This window comes from Aquarana catesbeiana, linkage group LG06 (genome assembly GCF_042186555.1).
Source record: "Aquarana catesbeiana isolate 2022-GZ linkage group LG06, ASM4218655v1, whole genome shotgun sequence".
Classification (NCBI taxonomy): Eukaryota; Metazoa; Chordata; class Amphibia; order Anura; family Ranidae; genus Aquarana; species Aquarana catesbeiana.
The window spans coordinates 261,535,540-261,553,777 of NC_133329.1; the positions used below are offsets into that span (position 1 = coordinate 261,535,540).

The 18,238-nt window shown below is 43.0% G+C and overlaps 1 protein-coding gene and 1 pseudogene across 4 annotated transcripts in view; both read right to left on the minus strand.

Annotated features, from left to right (window-relative positions):
- The window catches only part of HYCC2 (hyccin PI4KA lipid kinase complex subunit 2), a 239,660-nt gene that overhangs the window by 17,950 nt on the left and 203,472 nt on the right, over nt 1-18,238 (minus strand). For 3 of the 4 annotated variants that reach the window (XM_073633247.1, XM_073633246.1, XM_073633249.1), the window contains one exon: nt 17,480-17,614. The exons of the other annotated variant lie outside the window; for it this stretch is intronic. In XM_073633247.1, the coding sequence (XP_073489348.1) occupies nt 17,480-17,614 (135 nt within the window). The remainder of the gene's footprint in view (nt 1-17,479; nt 17,615-18,238) is intronic. 4 annotated transcript variants of the gene reach the window in all.
- Nucleotides 9,058-9,176, minus strand: LOC141101849 (5S ribosomal RNA; annotated as a pseudogene).

The window sequence follows — 18,238 nt, forward strand, 5'->3', positions numbered from 1 at the left end:
TTCTGCTGTAATGACAAGTCGACTTGGCCTTTTTTTTTGGATCATTGTCATGTTGGAATGTCCAAGTACGTCCCATGCGCAGCTTCCTGGCTGATGAATGCAAATGTTCCCCCAGTATTTTTTGAGAACATACTGCAGTCACCTTGGCATCAAATCTGACCAAATTTCCTGTGCCTTTGTAGCTCACACATCCCCAAAAACTCAGTGATCCACCTCCATGTTTCACAGTAGGAATAGTGTACCTTTCATCATAGGCCTTGTTGACTCCTATCCAAATGTAGGGTTTATGGTTGTGGCCAAAAAGCTCAATTTTGTTCTCATCACTCAAAATAACTTCATGCCAGAAGGTTTGAGGCTTGTCTCTGTGCTGTTTGGCGTATTGTAAGTGGGATACTTTGTGGCATTTGCGTAGTAATGGCTTTCTTCTGGCGACTTGACCACGCAGCCCATCTATCTTCAAGTGCCTCCTTATTGTGCATCTTGAAACAGCCACACCACATGTTTTCAGAGAGTCCTGTATTTCACCTGAAGTTATTTGTGGGTTTTTCTTTGCATCCCAAACTATTTTTCTGGCAGTTGTGGCTGAAATTTTTGTTGGTCTACCTGACAGTGGTTTGGTTTCAACAGAACCCCTCATTTTCCACTTCTTGATTAGAGTTTGATGACTGCTGATTGGCATTCTCAATTCCTTGGATATCTTTTTATATTCCTTTCCTGTTTTATACAGATTAACTACCCTTTCCCGCATATCCATTGACAACTCTTGCTTTCCCCATGACTCAGAATCCAGAAACGTCAGTGCAGCACTGGATTAAAGATGCAAGGGTCAGTCAGGAGTCCAGAAACTCATTGACCTTTTATACACACACACACACACACACACACACACACACTAATTACAAGCAAACAGACCACATGTGAGGATGGTTACCTTTAATAGCCATTCAAACCACTTTGTGTCAACTTGTGTGCATGTTATCAAGCCAAATTCACCAGGGTATGTAAACTTTTGATCAGGGTTATTTGGGTAATTTCTGAATACAATTAAAAAAAAAAAAAGTTGATTAATAATAAATGGCTTCGGTCAAACACTAACCGTGAGTGAAATAATTTTTTCTGTGTTATCATTCATATTCTCTGAAAAATGGCCAAGAAATTATAAATTCTGCCAGGGTACATAAACTTATGAGCACAACGGTATGTGCTCCACACTCACATGCCATATTAGGAGGGAGGAATGTCTCTTCCGTATGGCTAGATTCATACACAAGAGCAGAAAATTGCCCCAAGGGATTCCGCTCACTGCTTTTTTTTTTTTTTTTTTTTTTTATATCCGGAGCTACTTTCACATTGGGGAGTTGGAGGTGTCGGCAGTAAAGCGTTGCTATTTTTAGCGGCACTTTACCGTGATTTTTGTGGCCTTTTTCGGCCGCTAGCGGGGCGCTTTTAACCCCCGCCAACGGCCGAAAAAGGGTTAAAAGCGCCCGCAAAGTGCCGCTACAGCAGCGCTGCCCATTGTTTTCAATTGCACTCAGGCTTTCACACTGGAGTAAGAGGAGAGGCTCTTTACAGTCGCTATTTTTAGCGCTATAGCGCCTGTAAAGCGTGAAAAGTGTGAAAGCAGCCTAATGGTATAAACTAAAAATCTCGCGAGCTACGAAAAAGTATTGAATCTGCGACTAGATATTCAGCTGCTGGTATTGCTCACATCCTATACATCCGTGCTAAACAATTTAAATATATGAAAATACCATGCTAAGCTAGTGTCAATAAGCAATAACAAATAAAAATAAACAGTATTGACTGTGCTAAATATAGTGCAAAAAAAACTATAATAAGACATAAATCGTTTAAATCAATATAAAATAAAGTGCCAAAGTGACATAATTAATGCATTAAAACAAACCAAAAATTGCATTAAAGTCTATATAACATGCTTCAAATCTTGCGATGATGATAAAGTGCTATAGTGCTTGTGAAAATCAATAACCAAATTTCATCCACAATGCCTCCATGGCTGTAGCAGACATCTCAAGTCTCCAGCAAGGTGTGGGAGTCTCCTGCATTTGGCTGCGGGCACCCAGACACCCGCGAGCACAGGGTGATCTCCCGGCTGGGTCTGTCACTCAGCCACAGACAAAGCAGCCCGATCGGCCGAATGGAGTGACAGGCGGATGCAAGGCGCTGCGAGCTGAGGGGGGATGGGGGGACAGCCCATACTGCTGTCCCCAGCCTGCTTTAGCTGCTGCATGGGTACTTTTTTTTGGGGTCAGCAGGGAAGGAGGGGGATGGGCAGAGGCAAAGAGAAGAGTCCGCTTGACAGGGAAAGTTTTTTTTCTTTTAACTGCTACAGCCTGCAGATTATATTCTTCTCTCTGCCTCCGCCCACCCCTTCCTTCCCTGCTGAATTGGCCAGACCGACCCCCAAAAAAAGTACCCATGCAGCAGGCTGGGGACAGCAGTATGGGCTGTACCCCCTCTGCCCCAGCCCACCACCTTCCTTCTGGGGAATTCTCTGACTGGGATGGCTCACCAGCCTCATTGCAGCCGGACCCCAGGACCAGCAGCCCAACTCCAGCAGCCAGACCCCTGGCCCCAGCAGCCAGACTTCAGGACCAGTAGCCCAGCTCCAGCAGGCAGACTCCAGGACCAGCAGCCCAGCTCCAGCAGGCAGACTCCAGGACCAGCAGCCCAGCTCCGGCAGGCAGACTCCAGGACCAGCAGCCCAGCTCCGGCAGGCAGACTCCAGGACCAGCAGCCCAGCTCCAGCAGCCAGACCCTTGGCCCCAGCAGCCAGACCAGCTGTGTGATCAAGCTGCATTTCATTTGGCACTGGTATAGCTGAAATTAATTGATACTGGAAAGGCTGCATTTTATTGGGGGGGAGGAGGTCGGCGCATAAAAATGTTGAGATTGTGTGTCCCCTCGTTCCAAATAGTCCAGCTGCTGACTCCTACACCACCCTGTCCCCTCCCCCATGCACAATCTCAACATTTTTATGCTTGTCACAGAGTGGTGCACTGAAGCACCTGTACCCTGCATAGGGGCTTTTGTTCGAATAAATAGATATTTTTTTATAAACGGTATCACACTATCCAGGCCTCATTTCTCATATACATGTGGAGACTACGCTATTGGACAGCATAGGATATCACAGATCCATCTACACAGAACCCAGAGTTGGTTCGCTGGTATGTTTAGACCAAGCTTAATTGCAAGGTCACACGCCCCGAGGTGAGTATACTCACACAAGGTGGGAGCACAAGAGTGGTGTCACTTGAACATGTGTGGAGTATCACTACAGGCGTGGAGGAATTGTGGATGAAATTTGGTTATTGATTTTCACAAGCACTATAGCACTTTATCATGACAGCAAAATTTGAAGCATGTTATATGGACTTTAATACAATTTTTGATTTGTTTTATTGTATTAATTATGTCACTTAGCACTTTTTTAAATCAATTTTAAATTGATTTGATTGATTTATGTCATTATTGATTTTTTGGCACTATATCTAACACAGTCAATACTGTTTATTTTTTATTTGTTATTGCTTATTGACACTAGCTTAGCGCGGTATTTTCATATACCGTATTTATCGGCGTATAACACGCAACCCAATTTAAGAGGGAAGTTTCAGGGAAAAAAACTTTTTTTTTTTTTTAAATAAACCACTTTGAAGCAAAATAATGGTCAGTGAGCATCAATGCAGCCTGATTAGTGCCTATCTGCAGCTTCAGTGCAGCCTGATCTGTGCCCATCTGCAGCTTCAGTGCAGCCTGATCTGTGCCCATCTGCAGCCTAATCAGTGCCCACCTGCAGCATTGCTCAGTGTCCATCTGCAACTTTGCCGTTATATATGCTGCAATCGAGGGATAGGTGGGGACGAGCGCCGCCGAAACAGAGCCGGACCTCCTGTGTACTCGGCTCGGTGTCACGCCCCGTCCCGCCCCCTGGCCCAGATCCTATGATGGACATAACACCGGTTCAATGCTGGGACGTCCATGCTAGGTGCCGTCCAGGGGGTGGGACTGAACGTGACTGCGAGCCGAGCCGAGTACACAGGAGATCCGGCTCTATTTTGGCAGCGCTCGTCCCCTTCTTCCCCTCATTGGCAGCCTATATCGGCGTATAACACGCACACATGATTTTCCCCCTATGTTAAGGGGGGAAAAGTGCGTGTTATACGCTGATAAATACAGTATTTAAATTCATTAGAATAATGGTGTTTGGGATTTTTGAAGCCCCAGTTGGGCTTTATGTGTTGATGTACCATGTTTATTGAACTAGTTCAGTTAAAATTTTTGTTGGACCTTGAAAAGCATACAGTTCTCAATAGAACAATCTAAATAAAAGGCATTGCTGACAATCTCATTGGGTCACAGATAAGAGTCCTTGACCAAAGACATAGTATCTTCAATTCTATTCAATTGAGAGAAGCGAAAACACACCTTTTATTAGAAAACTGCAGTGTAATGACAGTGATTTTATTCTCATTTGCATGGTACACATTGGTAAATTAAAACATTTCAGATTATTGGACCTTTATGCAATACTGCAGGGAGTCCATTGTGCTTTGTAGGAAGTGTGCCATCATGAGAGGATAAAAGAATAAAAATGGTTATACCTTTCAAGGCTTCAATTTTACTAGTACAATTAACTGCATCATGCAGAGAATGAAGCTTAAAGCAGAAGGCTGGGATTTTCAAAAAATCCCCCATTAGTACACCCCCCACACAAAACACTAAAAAGATACATCACATTTGTGAAATTTCTTACCGTTTAAGAGATTTGTGTGATTGAATTTTCAGGAAGTCAGCTTTGTGATTCAAAAAATGCATCATCTTTTCTGGCAGGGAGGATCTCTTAGAACAGGGATTGCATCATATGCTCTTCTCTCTCTCTCTAACTGTAATCAGCCTACATTTCACATGAATCCTTGGGTTGGGAGTGAATGTGGGAGGTACACTAGGCTTGTACATGTAAGTGTGAACTCGCCCACTTCAACATAAATCACACCCCTCATTCTGCAGCCATACATAACACACGGTATGATAGGTTACAGCCTTATAAATACAAAGCATTTTAATATAAATGCAAACCAGTGCAATGCATCTGGGACCCCCACCAATGCCAAATGCCAGGGACCACCACCAGTGCCTGAATGCCAGGGACCACAACCAGTGCCTGAATGCCAGGGACCACCAGTGCAGAGCGGGGACTATTATTAGAAATCAGTTGTATGACACAGTGGGGATCTACTGTGGTGTCAGGTATTGTTCTATGAGAACACCGATCGCTGATGTCCCCCGCCTCCCGCCGTTATTATGATTGACAGCGCACTGTGCCATTAACGGCGGGAGGCGGACATGAGCGATCGGGGACATCCCCGCTGTGTCATACAACTGATTTCTAATAATAATCCCCGCTCTGTGCAGAGAGAACAGGCTGGGGGGCGGTGCGGCGAGGACAGTGGAGGGCGGATTGCTGGCAGGGAGGAGGAGGCAGGAGGAGAGAGGAGAAGGACACCTTTTCCATGGGCGGCACAGACCGGGGGCTGAGACCCCATCCGCCCGCTACATCTCTGCTTCCTTCCTGCTCATTTTCAGAGGACTACAAGCTGGGGCCAAGGGTCTGGCTGCTGGAGCTGGACTGCTGGAGTTGGGATGCTGGTCTTTACAAACAGGATATCACCAGGCAATAACGGTTTTTCAGCAAGTTCAGCAGCCTATTGCAGAGGAACTACAGAGCTCAGAAGAACATGGATGGCAAAGTTGGTGAAGGTAGGAGATCAGCAACAAGGACATGGAAAAAAATGTTTTGCCCGGAGTTCTGCTTTAAACTAGGAATGTAAATGTAACATTTGATGACAAAGACAAAGTTAAGAATTACAGATCTTTGTGACAGCGAAAAGCAGTGCCTTTACTTCATCTATCTGTAGCCCTTTCACATCCACCCGAAAGAATTTAGTGAATGTATGGAAGGAAGTCCAAGTTTCAGCCTTATAGATCTGAGCCAAGGAGGCCTGGTGAAGCACTGCCTATGAAGCACTGAAGTTTTCTCAAATGAAAACCATAAGCCTGAACAATAACCTGCCAAATCTACTAGATTTTGACGCTGCCTGGCCCTTTCTAGGACCTTCCGGCAGCATAAACAAAGCATCAGCTTTTCATATCAGAGCAATCGCTTTCAGATAGACCTTGACTGCTCTTACTACATCAAGAGAGTGTAGCCAACTTTCTTCCGCAGAATGCGGACCCGTACAAGGACGGTAGGACAACATTTTGGTTCAGATGAAATCCTGATACCACCTTAGGTAGCAAAAAGCTGTTAATTCTGATACCCCTCTAGCAGAGGATATGACAACCAGAAACTCGATCTTCTGGTCAAAAGAATCAAAGGAATATGGCGTATTGTTCAGAAGGCTGTTTTGTAAAAACAGACCATTCAAATCCCACAGGCACAAGGAAGACTCAACGGGCGGAATTAAACGCGACACCCCTTGGATAAAAAAGCCTGGACTAAGGAATGAGAGGCTAGTGGCCTCTGAAAAAAAAAAAAAAAGAAAAATTGATAAGGCCGAGAACTGACCCTTGATGTGCTCAATCCCAGTTTCATTTCTACCCCTAACTGTAGAAAGGCGAGACTTCTGCCACTGGCATACCTTTGAGGATGCCAACCCCTGGATTCACGCCAGGAAACATACGCCTTCCAGGCTCTGTGATAGACGAGCCTGGAGGCCGGCCCCCTAGCATTAACCAGAGTAGAGAGAACTGGACCCGAAAGCCCACGATTTTTCAGGATGAGCTATCAACAGTCAAACCATTAAAATTAGATTCCGTAAGGAAGGACGGAAAACTAGTCCCTGCAAGGGCAGGTCTAGGTGTAGCCGAAGAATCCAGTCTTCCTACCGCCATCTTTACGATTCCTGTATACCAAGGCCTTCTGGGCTAGGCTGGAGCCACCAGAATAACCGGTTACTTCCCTGCCCCGATCCTGTGAAAAAGATGTCTGTTCCGCATGCTAGTGGACTCTTTGTTCTTGACAAAAAAATCGTCTGGCTTCATGTTGAACCTGGAGGCTAGAAGATCCATTCAGGGTACCCCATTTCTAGCATATAGCCTGAAATATACCGAGGGGTGTAGAAACCATTCTCCTGTAGGCTTAGATAATCCGCCTGTCAAATTTCCATCCTTGGAATGAAGGCTGCAAGGAACATGCCTCTCTGTCCAAACAAAGAATGGTTCACCTCCCTCTGGACATTCAGACTCCTGGTGCCTGCTTGATTGATATAGGTCACTGCTGTAGCATTGTCAGATTGTATCCGGACAGAACAGCCTTGTGACCTGTAAGTCCAGGCCCTGAGAGCCAAATGTACTGAATCTCCAGAATACTGACAGGCAGGAACCTTTCGGTTTGGACCACTTTCTTTGGAGTGAAAGCTCTTCTAGGACTGCACCCCAGCCTATAAAGGCTGGTATCCATAGGTACCACTTTCCTGGTGACTGGAATAAAGGATTTTCCTGTAGACTTTTGGCTAGCAACCACCAAATGAGGCTCTTACGTACTTCTAACGCCAGGCGCCTGGGAGAAAATTAAGGCTTGGATCCTCTTGCTCCAAGCAGACAGTATACTGTTTAGTAACGGCGTTGAGTGAAAAATGGGCGAAAGGAACAGCCTTAAATGAGGCTACCATCTTTCCGAACAACCTCATACAAAGGCAAATGGAAGGTCTATCCCTTGCTTTGCCCACTTAGGCCAAATCTTTATGGTCTTGGCCTTTGACTCAGGTAAAAGATACCCTACCCTGCTTTGGGCTATGTCCCCAAATACTCTAGCCTCCATAGGGGCTATAAAGACCATGCTGGACACACTTAGGTCCAGCCATGCTACCGACTGATCTATCGGCAGCAGACTGCCTTGGTATGCCAGTACAGCTATACCCTGAGCCCTTTAGACCCGCTAGAGGTGGGCCCTAGCAGTTTATAAAAGACTTGAGCATGGTGGCAAACCACAAGGGCAAGCCTACCAACCAGAAGAGGTGCGGTTTCCCTGTGAAATGCAGACAAGTTCTGAAAACACATATGCAAACAATTCTCCATATGTGTAAGTGGCAAGAGTTAATGCCATATGCCTCAAAAGAAGCGTGCGTTCATGGAAGCATGAATTTTCTACAATATGTTTGAAACATAAAAAGTGTGCGCTGAACACACGCATACCTATAGCACTGTGCTATGGAACGGGCACCTTGCAAGCAAGCATGCGTCTCTGAATGTGTAATGCAAGATTACACATCATGTATCCAGGCAGACAGGTATTCCTATGTGAACATAAGGAATCCTGTATAATTAAGGAGGCTAAACTAACATGCCTCGTTATGCAACCATGCAAATCTAGGTGATCATGCAACCTTAGGCGATCATGCATTCTTATGCAATTTAGCATCTTTTATGCGACCAAACATTCTATGCATTATAAGCACTACTGTGTGGACAAGTACCCTTGTGAGACCAAGGACTCTTGTGTGATCAAGCACCGCTGTGCGATCCTGCATCTTTATGCAATCCAGCATCTTTATGTGTTTTTAGGCATTTCTGTAAAAACAAGCCTCTATCCTTGGGTAATCAAGGACTCTTGTGAAGTCAAACACACTGGTGTGATCCCGCAACTTTATGCACCCAAGCACTCTTATGTGATTTTGGCATTTCAATGAAAACAAACCTTTCTGCGTGAGCAAATATCAATGGGCAAACAAGGACTCTTGTGGGGTCAAGCACTCTTGTGCGACCCTGTATCTTTAAGCAAACAGGCATTTATGCGATTTTAGGCATTCATTCGATTTTTAGGCATTTTTGGGCAAATAAGTACTTAACGACCAAGCATTCTCATGCGACTATGTAGGTCCATCACAAACAGAAAAAAACATGTATCTCTATGTGTATTACATGTTCTGCCACATGCATCTTGTACATTCCAATACTCATTTAATTTTTGCAAATGTGTGTTCCCACACTCATCCGTTTAGCTGTTTGTGTTAGCAACAACGTGCACAGACCCGTGTACAGCACCTGGTATTCCCAGATGGTCTCCTATCCAGGTACTAACCAGGCCCAACCCTGCTTAGCCTCTGAGATCAGATGAGATCGGGCATTTTCAGGGCGATGTGGCCATAGGCATCTCAGCAGTTGTGAGTTTGGCTAGTTTGTAAGCAAGCACCTGCATGAGGACCTTGTGGAGGTTCTACACCTCATTGTAGTAATGGACGTACTTGGAAAGGTACAAGAAGCCTATGGGAATTTAAGCAAAAAACCCAAGTAGGAGACAGAGGCTTTGGCCGTCTAGGCTGAGGGTAAGTTATACGCAGCCTGAATCTCTGTAAAAAATTGCAGCTAGAACTCCAGAGCTTGTGAGGCCTCCGATACCTCCGCCTCGTCGGATTGCACCGGTTCCCTGTCCCCTGATGGTGATCTTTCATCATCAGATTGTTGATCCTTTTGATTGAGGATTTAGGGCAGGGGAAGGGGAACTACCCCAATTTCTGCCCTCTTGTGAGAATGCTGCGATTAAGCAGCTAACTTCTCCTGTACACCACACACTGCAAATGCAAACAACCGTCTTTAAAAGACCTAAGCAGGGCTGCAATGTTGGGAGAGGCTGCAAGCCTGACAGGGGCAATGGCTCATCTTGTGCAGCTGCCTCCAGTCTTTCAGGGGGGATAGAGCCCTTAGATCTAGGCTTTTACCTGCCCCTTACGGGGAGACATAGTCCTAAGCTGACAAAAGCAGCGGTACTAGTATAAATGCAATCACTGTTGTGCCTAGTCTTACAATATTATTCTTAGCTTAGTCTGCACAACCTGATGCCGAGTAGGTGTCTTAGATATGCCTGGATCTGAACCCACCGAGATGCTTACTGCTCACAGCTCTGTGTCCCACTGCTTACAGGGCTCTGGCGTCATGGGCTTTTAAAAAACAGCTGCCTTGTGCCTGCGCACTGATGCGTCATGCAGGGCACTAGCAACTACGCCCCCCCCCCCACCTTCCCTGCCGAATGCGCCGTAAAAGTGCGCCCCCTGTGCGCGCATAGGATCGTCATGGCGGCGGCCAGGGGCGAGAGAAAGGAGACCACCTGAGGACTGCGCGGGACCCCCAGACTGCGTGGGATCCCCCTTTCAGTTTATGTGGCAGAGCCCGCAGCGGAGGAGGTGAGCGGCTTCTCAGACCAGCTTCATGACCGTGTATCCTGGATGGCATGTAAGTATACACACCAGGTAGATCTCTTACTCCCTCTAGTGGCGGAAACCAGGTAAGACATGCAAACTACTCAAAAGAAGATAATCCATAATGTGTACTTTAGGATTGTCTTCACTTACCATATCCCCGCCACAGGAACTGCTGAGAACAGACAGATCCAACCTTCACCCATCACGGCGGGTAGAGTTGTGCCAACCTTCAGGGTTCTGGGTTCCTACTCAAAGGATCCTCTTCCCTGAACCTGTAGAAGACTCTGCCAGAAACATTTCGTGCAACTTAAATTTGTGCACCAAAGCGCTGGATCCCTGAGCCCAGTCCTCAAATAGAGAGACATTACAGGCAAAACCTCGTTTCTTCTTTCACGAGGCCCGGGTTCCATCTTAGGCCTTTTTATTGGCCCAAGGCATGGATCCGGTTTTATAGCTCCTAGGCCCCCGCAGAGACCATCAAACAGAGCTTTCTTCTTAGCACATCTTTAATGTGACCAACCACCTTAGACACTGGTGAAAAAACAGGTACTCTCCCATATGGGAGAGGTTATATAGGGGAGGAACTTGCCTTGTAATTAGGGTTTGCCAGTGTCCAATCACCTGTTGGTGACTATCTAACCCACTAAGTATTTAATAGAGCTCTGTGTCCCATGATGTATGAACAAGAAAGAGAGCTTCTGCATAGTGTATCCTGATTTCCAGGTCAGGATCCGCTTTGCCAGCCAGCAAGAAGCCAGTCTGGTAGACAGCACACAGCATTCATATCACCAATGACTGACAGAAAAAGGTATCTACCCATCATTGTTACAATGACATCAAATCTTAAGAAGCATTGTCTACCAACTTGGATGATTTTCATATTTAATTTGTATGTGGGGGGATGCATCAAATTGTCCATAGGGTACAAAACACAGTTCTTGTTTAAAGAGATTTTGAAGGCACTGGAACTGGTTTTAATGAAGGTGATCCAAGTAGAGTGCTGGTGATGTCATCAAGAAAGCTGCAATGCTGGTCTAGTTTGGTGAGTTGGGTCATTTGGAACAAAGGTAAAGGGCAGTGCACAGTTGTAATGTCAAAAGGTAGGTGACTGAACAGAAATAAGGAGTAACTAGAAGTCAGAAAACACCGTTCATGTTAAGCCTCTGCATGTACAGTTGTGCTCATAAGTTTACATACCCTGGCAAAATTTATGATTTCTTGGCCATTTTTCAGAGAATATGAATAACACAAACTTTTCTTTCGCCATTTCAGCCATTTATCATCAACCAACTGTGTTTATTCTTTTTAAAATCAAAATGGCAACAGAAACTTCCCAAATGACCCTGATCAAAAGTTTACATACCCTGGTGATTTTGGCCTGATAACATGCACACAAGTTGACACAAAGGGGTTTGAATGGCTATTAAAGGTAACCATCCTCACCTGTGATCTGTTTGCTCGTAATTAGTGTGTGTGTGTATAAAAGGTCAATGAGTTTCTAGTCTACTGACAGACCCTTGCATCTTTCATCCAGTGCTGCACTGACGTTTCTGGATTTTGAGTCATGGGGAACGCAAAAGAATTGTCAAAGGATCTGCGGAAAAAGGTAGTTGAACTGTATAAAACAGGAAAGGAATATAAAAAGATATCCAAGGAATTGAGAAATCCAATCAGCAGTGTTCAAACTCTAATCAGGAAGTGGAAAATGAGGGGTTCTGTTGAAACCAAACCACGGTCGGGTAGACCAACTAAAATTTCAGCCACAACTGCCAGGAAAATTGTTTGGGATGCAAAGAAAAAAACACAAAAAACTTCAGATGAAATACAGGACTCTCTGAAAACATGTGCTGTGGCTGTTTCAAGATGCACAATAAGGGGGCACTTGAAGGATGGGTTGCATGATTGATTCGCCAGAAGAAAGCCATTACTACACAAATGCCACAAAGTATCCCGCTTACTATACGCCAAACAGCACAGAGACAAACCTCAAACCTTCTGGCACAGTCATTTGGAGTGAAGAGACCAAAACTGAGCCACAACCATAAACCTTTCATTTGGAGAGGCGTCAACAAGGCCTATGATGAAAGGTACACCATTCCTACTGTGAAACATGGAGGTGGATCGCTAATGTTTTGGGGATGTGTGAGCTATATAAGGCACAGGAAATTTGGTCTCAATTGATGGCAAGATGAACGCAGTATGTTATAAAAAGAAACACTGGAGGAACATTTGCATTCATCAGCCAGGAAGCTGCGCATGGGACGTACTTGGACAGTCCAACATGACAATGATCCAAAACACAAGGCCAAGTCGGCCTGTCATTGGCTATAGCAGAATAAAGTGAAGGTTCTGGAGTGGCCATCTCAGTCTCCTGACCTCAATACCATTGAACCACTCTGGGGAGATCTCAAAACATGCAGTTCATGCAAGACAGCCCAAGAATTTACAGGAAGTGGAGGCTCTTTGCCATCTGGGCAGCTTTACCATCTGAAGATAAAGAGCCTCATCCACAAAAGACTTCAAACTGTCACTGATGTTAAAGGGGGCAATACACGGTATTAAGAACTGGGGTATATAAACTTTTGATCAGTGTCATTTGGTTTCTGTTGCCATTACGATTTAAAAAGTGTAAACACAGTTAATTGATAATAAATGGCTTCAGACAAACACTAACCATGAGTGAAAGAAACGTTTTTGTGTTATCATTCATATTCTCTGAAAAATGGCCATGAAATCAAATTCTCTAAGGGTATGTAAACTTATGAGCACAACTGTACGTTACCTCTACACTGTTCTTGTGCACACCAAGCTCCGCTTTAAAGCAAAACAAACATATATTCTTTGAATATAACTTATGTCAGCTGTCATAATTTATGTTCCTCATTGTTCCATGAAGTGTGAAGGATGTTGTACTGGAATAACTCCATGAAAAGTTTAAGGATATTAGGAATTGGAAAAACTGGCTTCAAAAAGGGTCCGCTCAAAAGTTGGGGAGACGCAAATGTCAGGAGGCAAAGTAACAAATCTCCTTTGAGCTCTTCGTGCGCATGCAGCCAAATTAATTCTGTGCTACCGTTCTAGAATGATTGATAGGATTAGGAACTAGAAGCCTCATTTAAAATACGTTTTGGGATATAATTTTTTGCACATGTTTGCAGGCATTATTACCATTACCAATAAGGTTGTGCTCCTTGTCAATTATAGAAAAAAAAAGAAAAAAGGGCGGGGGGTGGGTGATTTACTAAAGGTTTTTTCATATAATCGTTTGAATCTGTGTTTATTTAAAACATCCAAACATGCTGGGAAGTTCTTTTTTTTTTCTTTCCTTGTTTAAATTCCAGTGCAAGTGACTGAGTAAACCTTAAATTAGAATTTGTTTTATATGAAATTAATTAATGAGTTTAAATAATGAGATGTGAACTTACAGTATCTCAAAAAAGTGAGTACACCCCTCATATTTTTGTAAATATTTGTAAATAAAGTGAGTTGTCACATGAAAAGATTTTAATAAGGTATTTACAAAAATGTGAGGGGCGTACTTACTTTTGTGAGATACTGTACGTGAAAGAATTCCAGATTTCTGTCATGAAGTAAATCAGAGCTAGGACTAAAGACTATATGTTGATGCCAGTTAACATTAAAGGGCTACAGGTTTGCTGTACAGTTAGATTAATAGAAAAATAGATAGACTGGGCTTGTATGTCAATGCGAGGCTCATCAGTCTATAAAAGATATTTTACCCAGGATGAAGACCTCATTAATTCTGTATTTTTGCTGCAAGCAAAGTCATTACATAACTGTAACAAATCTGTTTCAGCCTGCTGCTCTCTAAACACAGCAAGTGAGAAAAATAAAAAAATTACAGTTACGTGTATAGTCTTGAAAACTGTCACTAGTTTATTAAAATAGATTTTAATATTGGCCAGCAAGGTTTTCTGTATTTTATTCATATTCAATTTTGCACAAAAAGTGTATATTGGGGATATAAGGCATATGAAAGATATATATGAAGATATTCTAACTCTTAGACCCGTTTCACACTGGGGCCGTCGAGCGTTAGCAGTAAAGCGTCGCTCATTTTAGCGGCGCTCTACCGCTGTTTTAGCAGCGCTTTTCGGCCGATAGCAAGGCACTTTTAACCAAAAAAGGGGTTAAAAGTGCCCGTGTTGCAGCGTTTCTAAAGCACTTTTCAGATGCTTCGGAAGCGCTGCCCACTCATTTCAATGGGCAAGGGGTTTTGGGAGCGCTGTATTCTGTGGCTGAATCTCACCACAGAATCTGCCTTCCTGCCTCATTGCGCCATCATCCTTGCACAAAAGGAACCAGTATTCCGTGTCTTACACTGATAACAGTCAATACATTTGACACAGCTGTTTGCATTATACTTAAGGCCTCATACACACTGGACGTTATAAAAATGCCAGTGGTTTTGCGGTGAGCTTTTAATAGTTTTTCAGCGTTTTTGCAATAGAGATTTTTAGCTTTTTTTTTTTTCAATGGGATAAAAAACGTTAAACGCTGGTGAGCCGTGTTTGGGGACCCACTAGCTTTGGAGGGGGGGGGGGGGTTTACAGCCAAAAATGCCCCAGCCAAAACAGTTAATAACAGCCTATGTGTACATGGACACATAGGAAAACATGCTGGAGAGTTTATTGACTGTAGAAAAAAAATGTCTGAAGCCAAAAACAGCAGCTGTAAAAACATCCACAAACGTCCAGTGTGAATGAGACCTAACTGTTTTGGTGTTATCAATAATGGGTGTGAGGGCTTAGAGAAACAGAGAAATACTCTGCATGTCACCATTTACCATTTTATTAAAGTGTTTTTTTTTTTGATTGAAAATGTATACTTTATTTTGCAAGAAAATATACAAAAAACAAATTTTATTAAAGTGTTACTAAACCCACAACAGTAAAATCAATCTGTATATGCAGTAACGCATGCTCGTTATACTCACTGTGGAACCTAAGGGGTTAATCCTGCTTATTGTGTAAAAAGGCTGATCCTGTCTTCTCTGATCCTCCCCCATTTCCACTGTTCCCAATCCATCTGACACTACAGAGCCTTTGGAGCACTCTGCCAATGCTCAGTTTGGTGTATATTGCTAGAGAGTTTTTCTTTTTTCTTGGGAGGGTGCATGTGATCAGAACAGGGACAATCAGCACTGTCCAGACAGAGGGTAAGGGGTCCTGCAGCCTCATAGGACAGTCAGAGTAGAATGAGCTCCCCCTACAAGCTTTAACCAGACACGGATAGAAGTCATAAGACTGCTATATACTGCTGATCAGAAATGGTATTTAGCAGTTCACAGTTACTAATATAATTGCATTTCCATGTTCTGTGTACTGCTGGAGACCAGATATAATGAATGCAGGCTCCTGGGTTTAGTAATACTTTAAAGCGTAACTCCACTTTTGTTGAGAAAAAAAAATATCCCCTCCTGGGTGATCCAAGTACATTGCAAGGATAACAAACTTTGTTGCAGATTCCCACCCTTTGTTATTCTGAAGAAATCCATGCATATTTCTCTGTGCCTCTGTTCTGAGTAGCTCTAATAGGAGTGGTTTCATAATTAACTGTCAGGTGTGGAGCTACTGGGCACTAATGAGGAAATCTGTTGGGCCTGCATCCCTTTAGATGTGGTACTATTGAAAGTATCTCTCAAAAAATGACATTTTTGTTGCAAGGGATGCCTGAAATCTGACTTGTATCTTAGGCAGACTTCTGGGAAAATTGGTGAGCCAATCACACAAGCAGGAAATGATGTTTCTGGGGAGCGGTTAGTACACATTCTGTGTACAGAAAACTCCAGGTAGTCATATTGCAATGTATTCTCAGAAAATTACATTGGCTGCAGATTGAAAAGGAAAGGTAATTTTTAACAACATTCAATTACAAAATGATTAGTGTTGCAATTCTATGTGCTATATTATTTTTTATTTGCTATTTTTTTCCCCCAGGAATGTGGAGTTACCCTTTAAGTGAAAAATAAACCTGGATTTGTAGGTTTCCATCAACAAACCCTACAGTGAAAAATAGGTATCTCATTTTGGGTTTGTGATGACGTGGCAATATGAATTCCTGGTCTAAAAAGCAGACTACTATACTTTATGTTGGAGCAAAGGGGTATTTTAATTTTGATGGGGGTTTGAAGTACTACCAAACTAAAGGAAACTGTTAAAGCAGACATATCCTTGCCTATCCTGTGCCGCGCACATTCGCCAATACAAGTGAATAGCTGTATGCGGCAATGCTCATGAAAGCAGCTTCTGCATCAGTAGAGCCACTTATATTGATGTGGCACATGTGGTTTCCAGGGGGCAGAAAGCACTGCAGTTTTTACTCCTCAGCAAACAGGAGCTGATAAATATTCGTGTTAACAAAGCCTATGGTAAAACGCTTTATGGAACGGATATATGGAATATAAATCAATATACTGAAATGGTATCTTTCCTGGAGAAGATGCTGCTCCAGGCTCTTTAGTGCTTGCAACAAGTTTAAAATGCTAGCCATTTCGTTATGTGATCTCTGTTGTAGGAGGGGATTATGATTTAAATTAGACAGCACTGGAGGCAGCCCAGATAAACCTTTACTTTGTTAAGTTAAGCCCTGCTATTACCCCAACGTACCTATCCCTGGAAGATTAACACAGTTTAAAGTCAAAACCTGAATATTTAAATTTCATTGTTATCTAACTTTTTATTCGTTTTTCCATATCTATATGTCTGTCTATATAAAACTGTCTATTTAATGGCAGAGATAAGGGATTGTATTAATCCATCTCTCCAATTTTGTTTCCCTAAAACACAATCACACTATAACTGCAGTAATATGATTGCGAAAACATGCCCAGTTTAACATTTTCTGAGTAGCAAATAAGTTCCAATTTATGCAAAAAACTTCAAGACAGTTTAAAACACTGGAAGAGAACATAAAACCATATTGTTCCAGAACAAACACACTAAGAAATGGGAGTTCACTTTGGTAGCCTGCATGCTTCTTGAGCCTTCCTGCGTGCATATGTATTTGCTAGCCATGCCAAGCTGCTCGTGTGTAGGGGATGCTGCAATCATAGGTTTGGCAGGATTATTGAACAGAATTAATACCGGATACCTTATTATGAGCTTTAACCAGGAGGCATGGAGAATCTAGCACACTCAAGTTATTAAATGCTCTCCAGAGAAGCAGCCTATGCAAATGAAGAGAGCAATCATTATCCTCTCTTGCTAATTCCCGCTTGAAGACATCTGGCCTACCCTCAGTAGCAGCATCTGGAGATGTGTCGGGTGTCAGGTACACAAGAACATCCCCCTCACGAGTGTCCCCTAGGCTTGGAATGATGTGCAAGATCGGGGAGCCTGGATTCGAGTCGCTTGTGAGGTCAAAACCATCTGGGATGCAACACAGGAACAATTTAGAGTTTGTACAAAGCGCCTGCTCCCTTTTATTCGCTGTGGCTTGTCCAAATAAAGTTGGGATAAAGAAAAAGCTTATATCGGGGACAGATAAGTACGTTTGCAAACAAAATCAAATCAAATGACCATTAAAAATGATAAAAAAATTTTAATCATAATAAGGCCACTAGAGTCTTGAGAGACCATCTTTCATGGCGTTGAAAAGTAAGGTTACATTAAAAACCAATAAAATAGTTACCAGGTGAGTTTTTAAAAAAAAAACAAAAAACAAAACAAAAACAAAACAAAAAAAACAACACAGACTATGACAAAAGGAACGATAGTTTAAAAATCACAAAAGGTAGAGGAGCGGTTATGCAAAAAACAGAGTTAAAGAACCAGATACATTTCCAATGGTCTACATAAGAAGGTCTCAAAGGCAAACATGTAAAAGAACTACAAGGTTGGAAGGTCTGCTACAGTTGGAAAAACTAACAAAACTTTCACCCTTATAAATAAAATCACAGCAGACAGATTATGCACAAGAGAAGATAAAGACATACATGACAGAACAGAGATTCATGAAATAGTAAACTGATGTGGTCCATTAGCATTTGAACA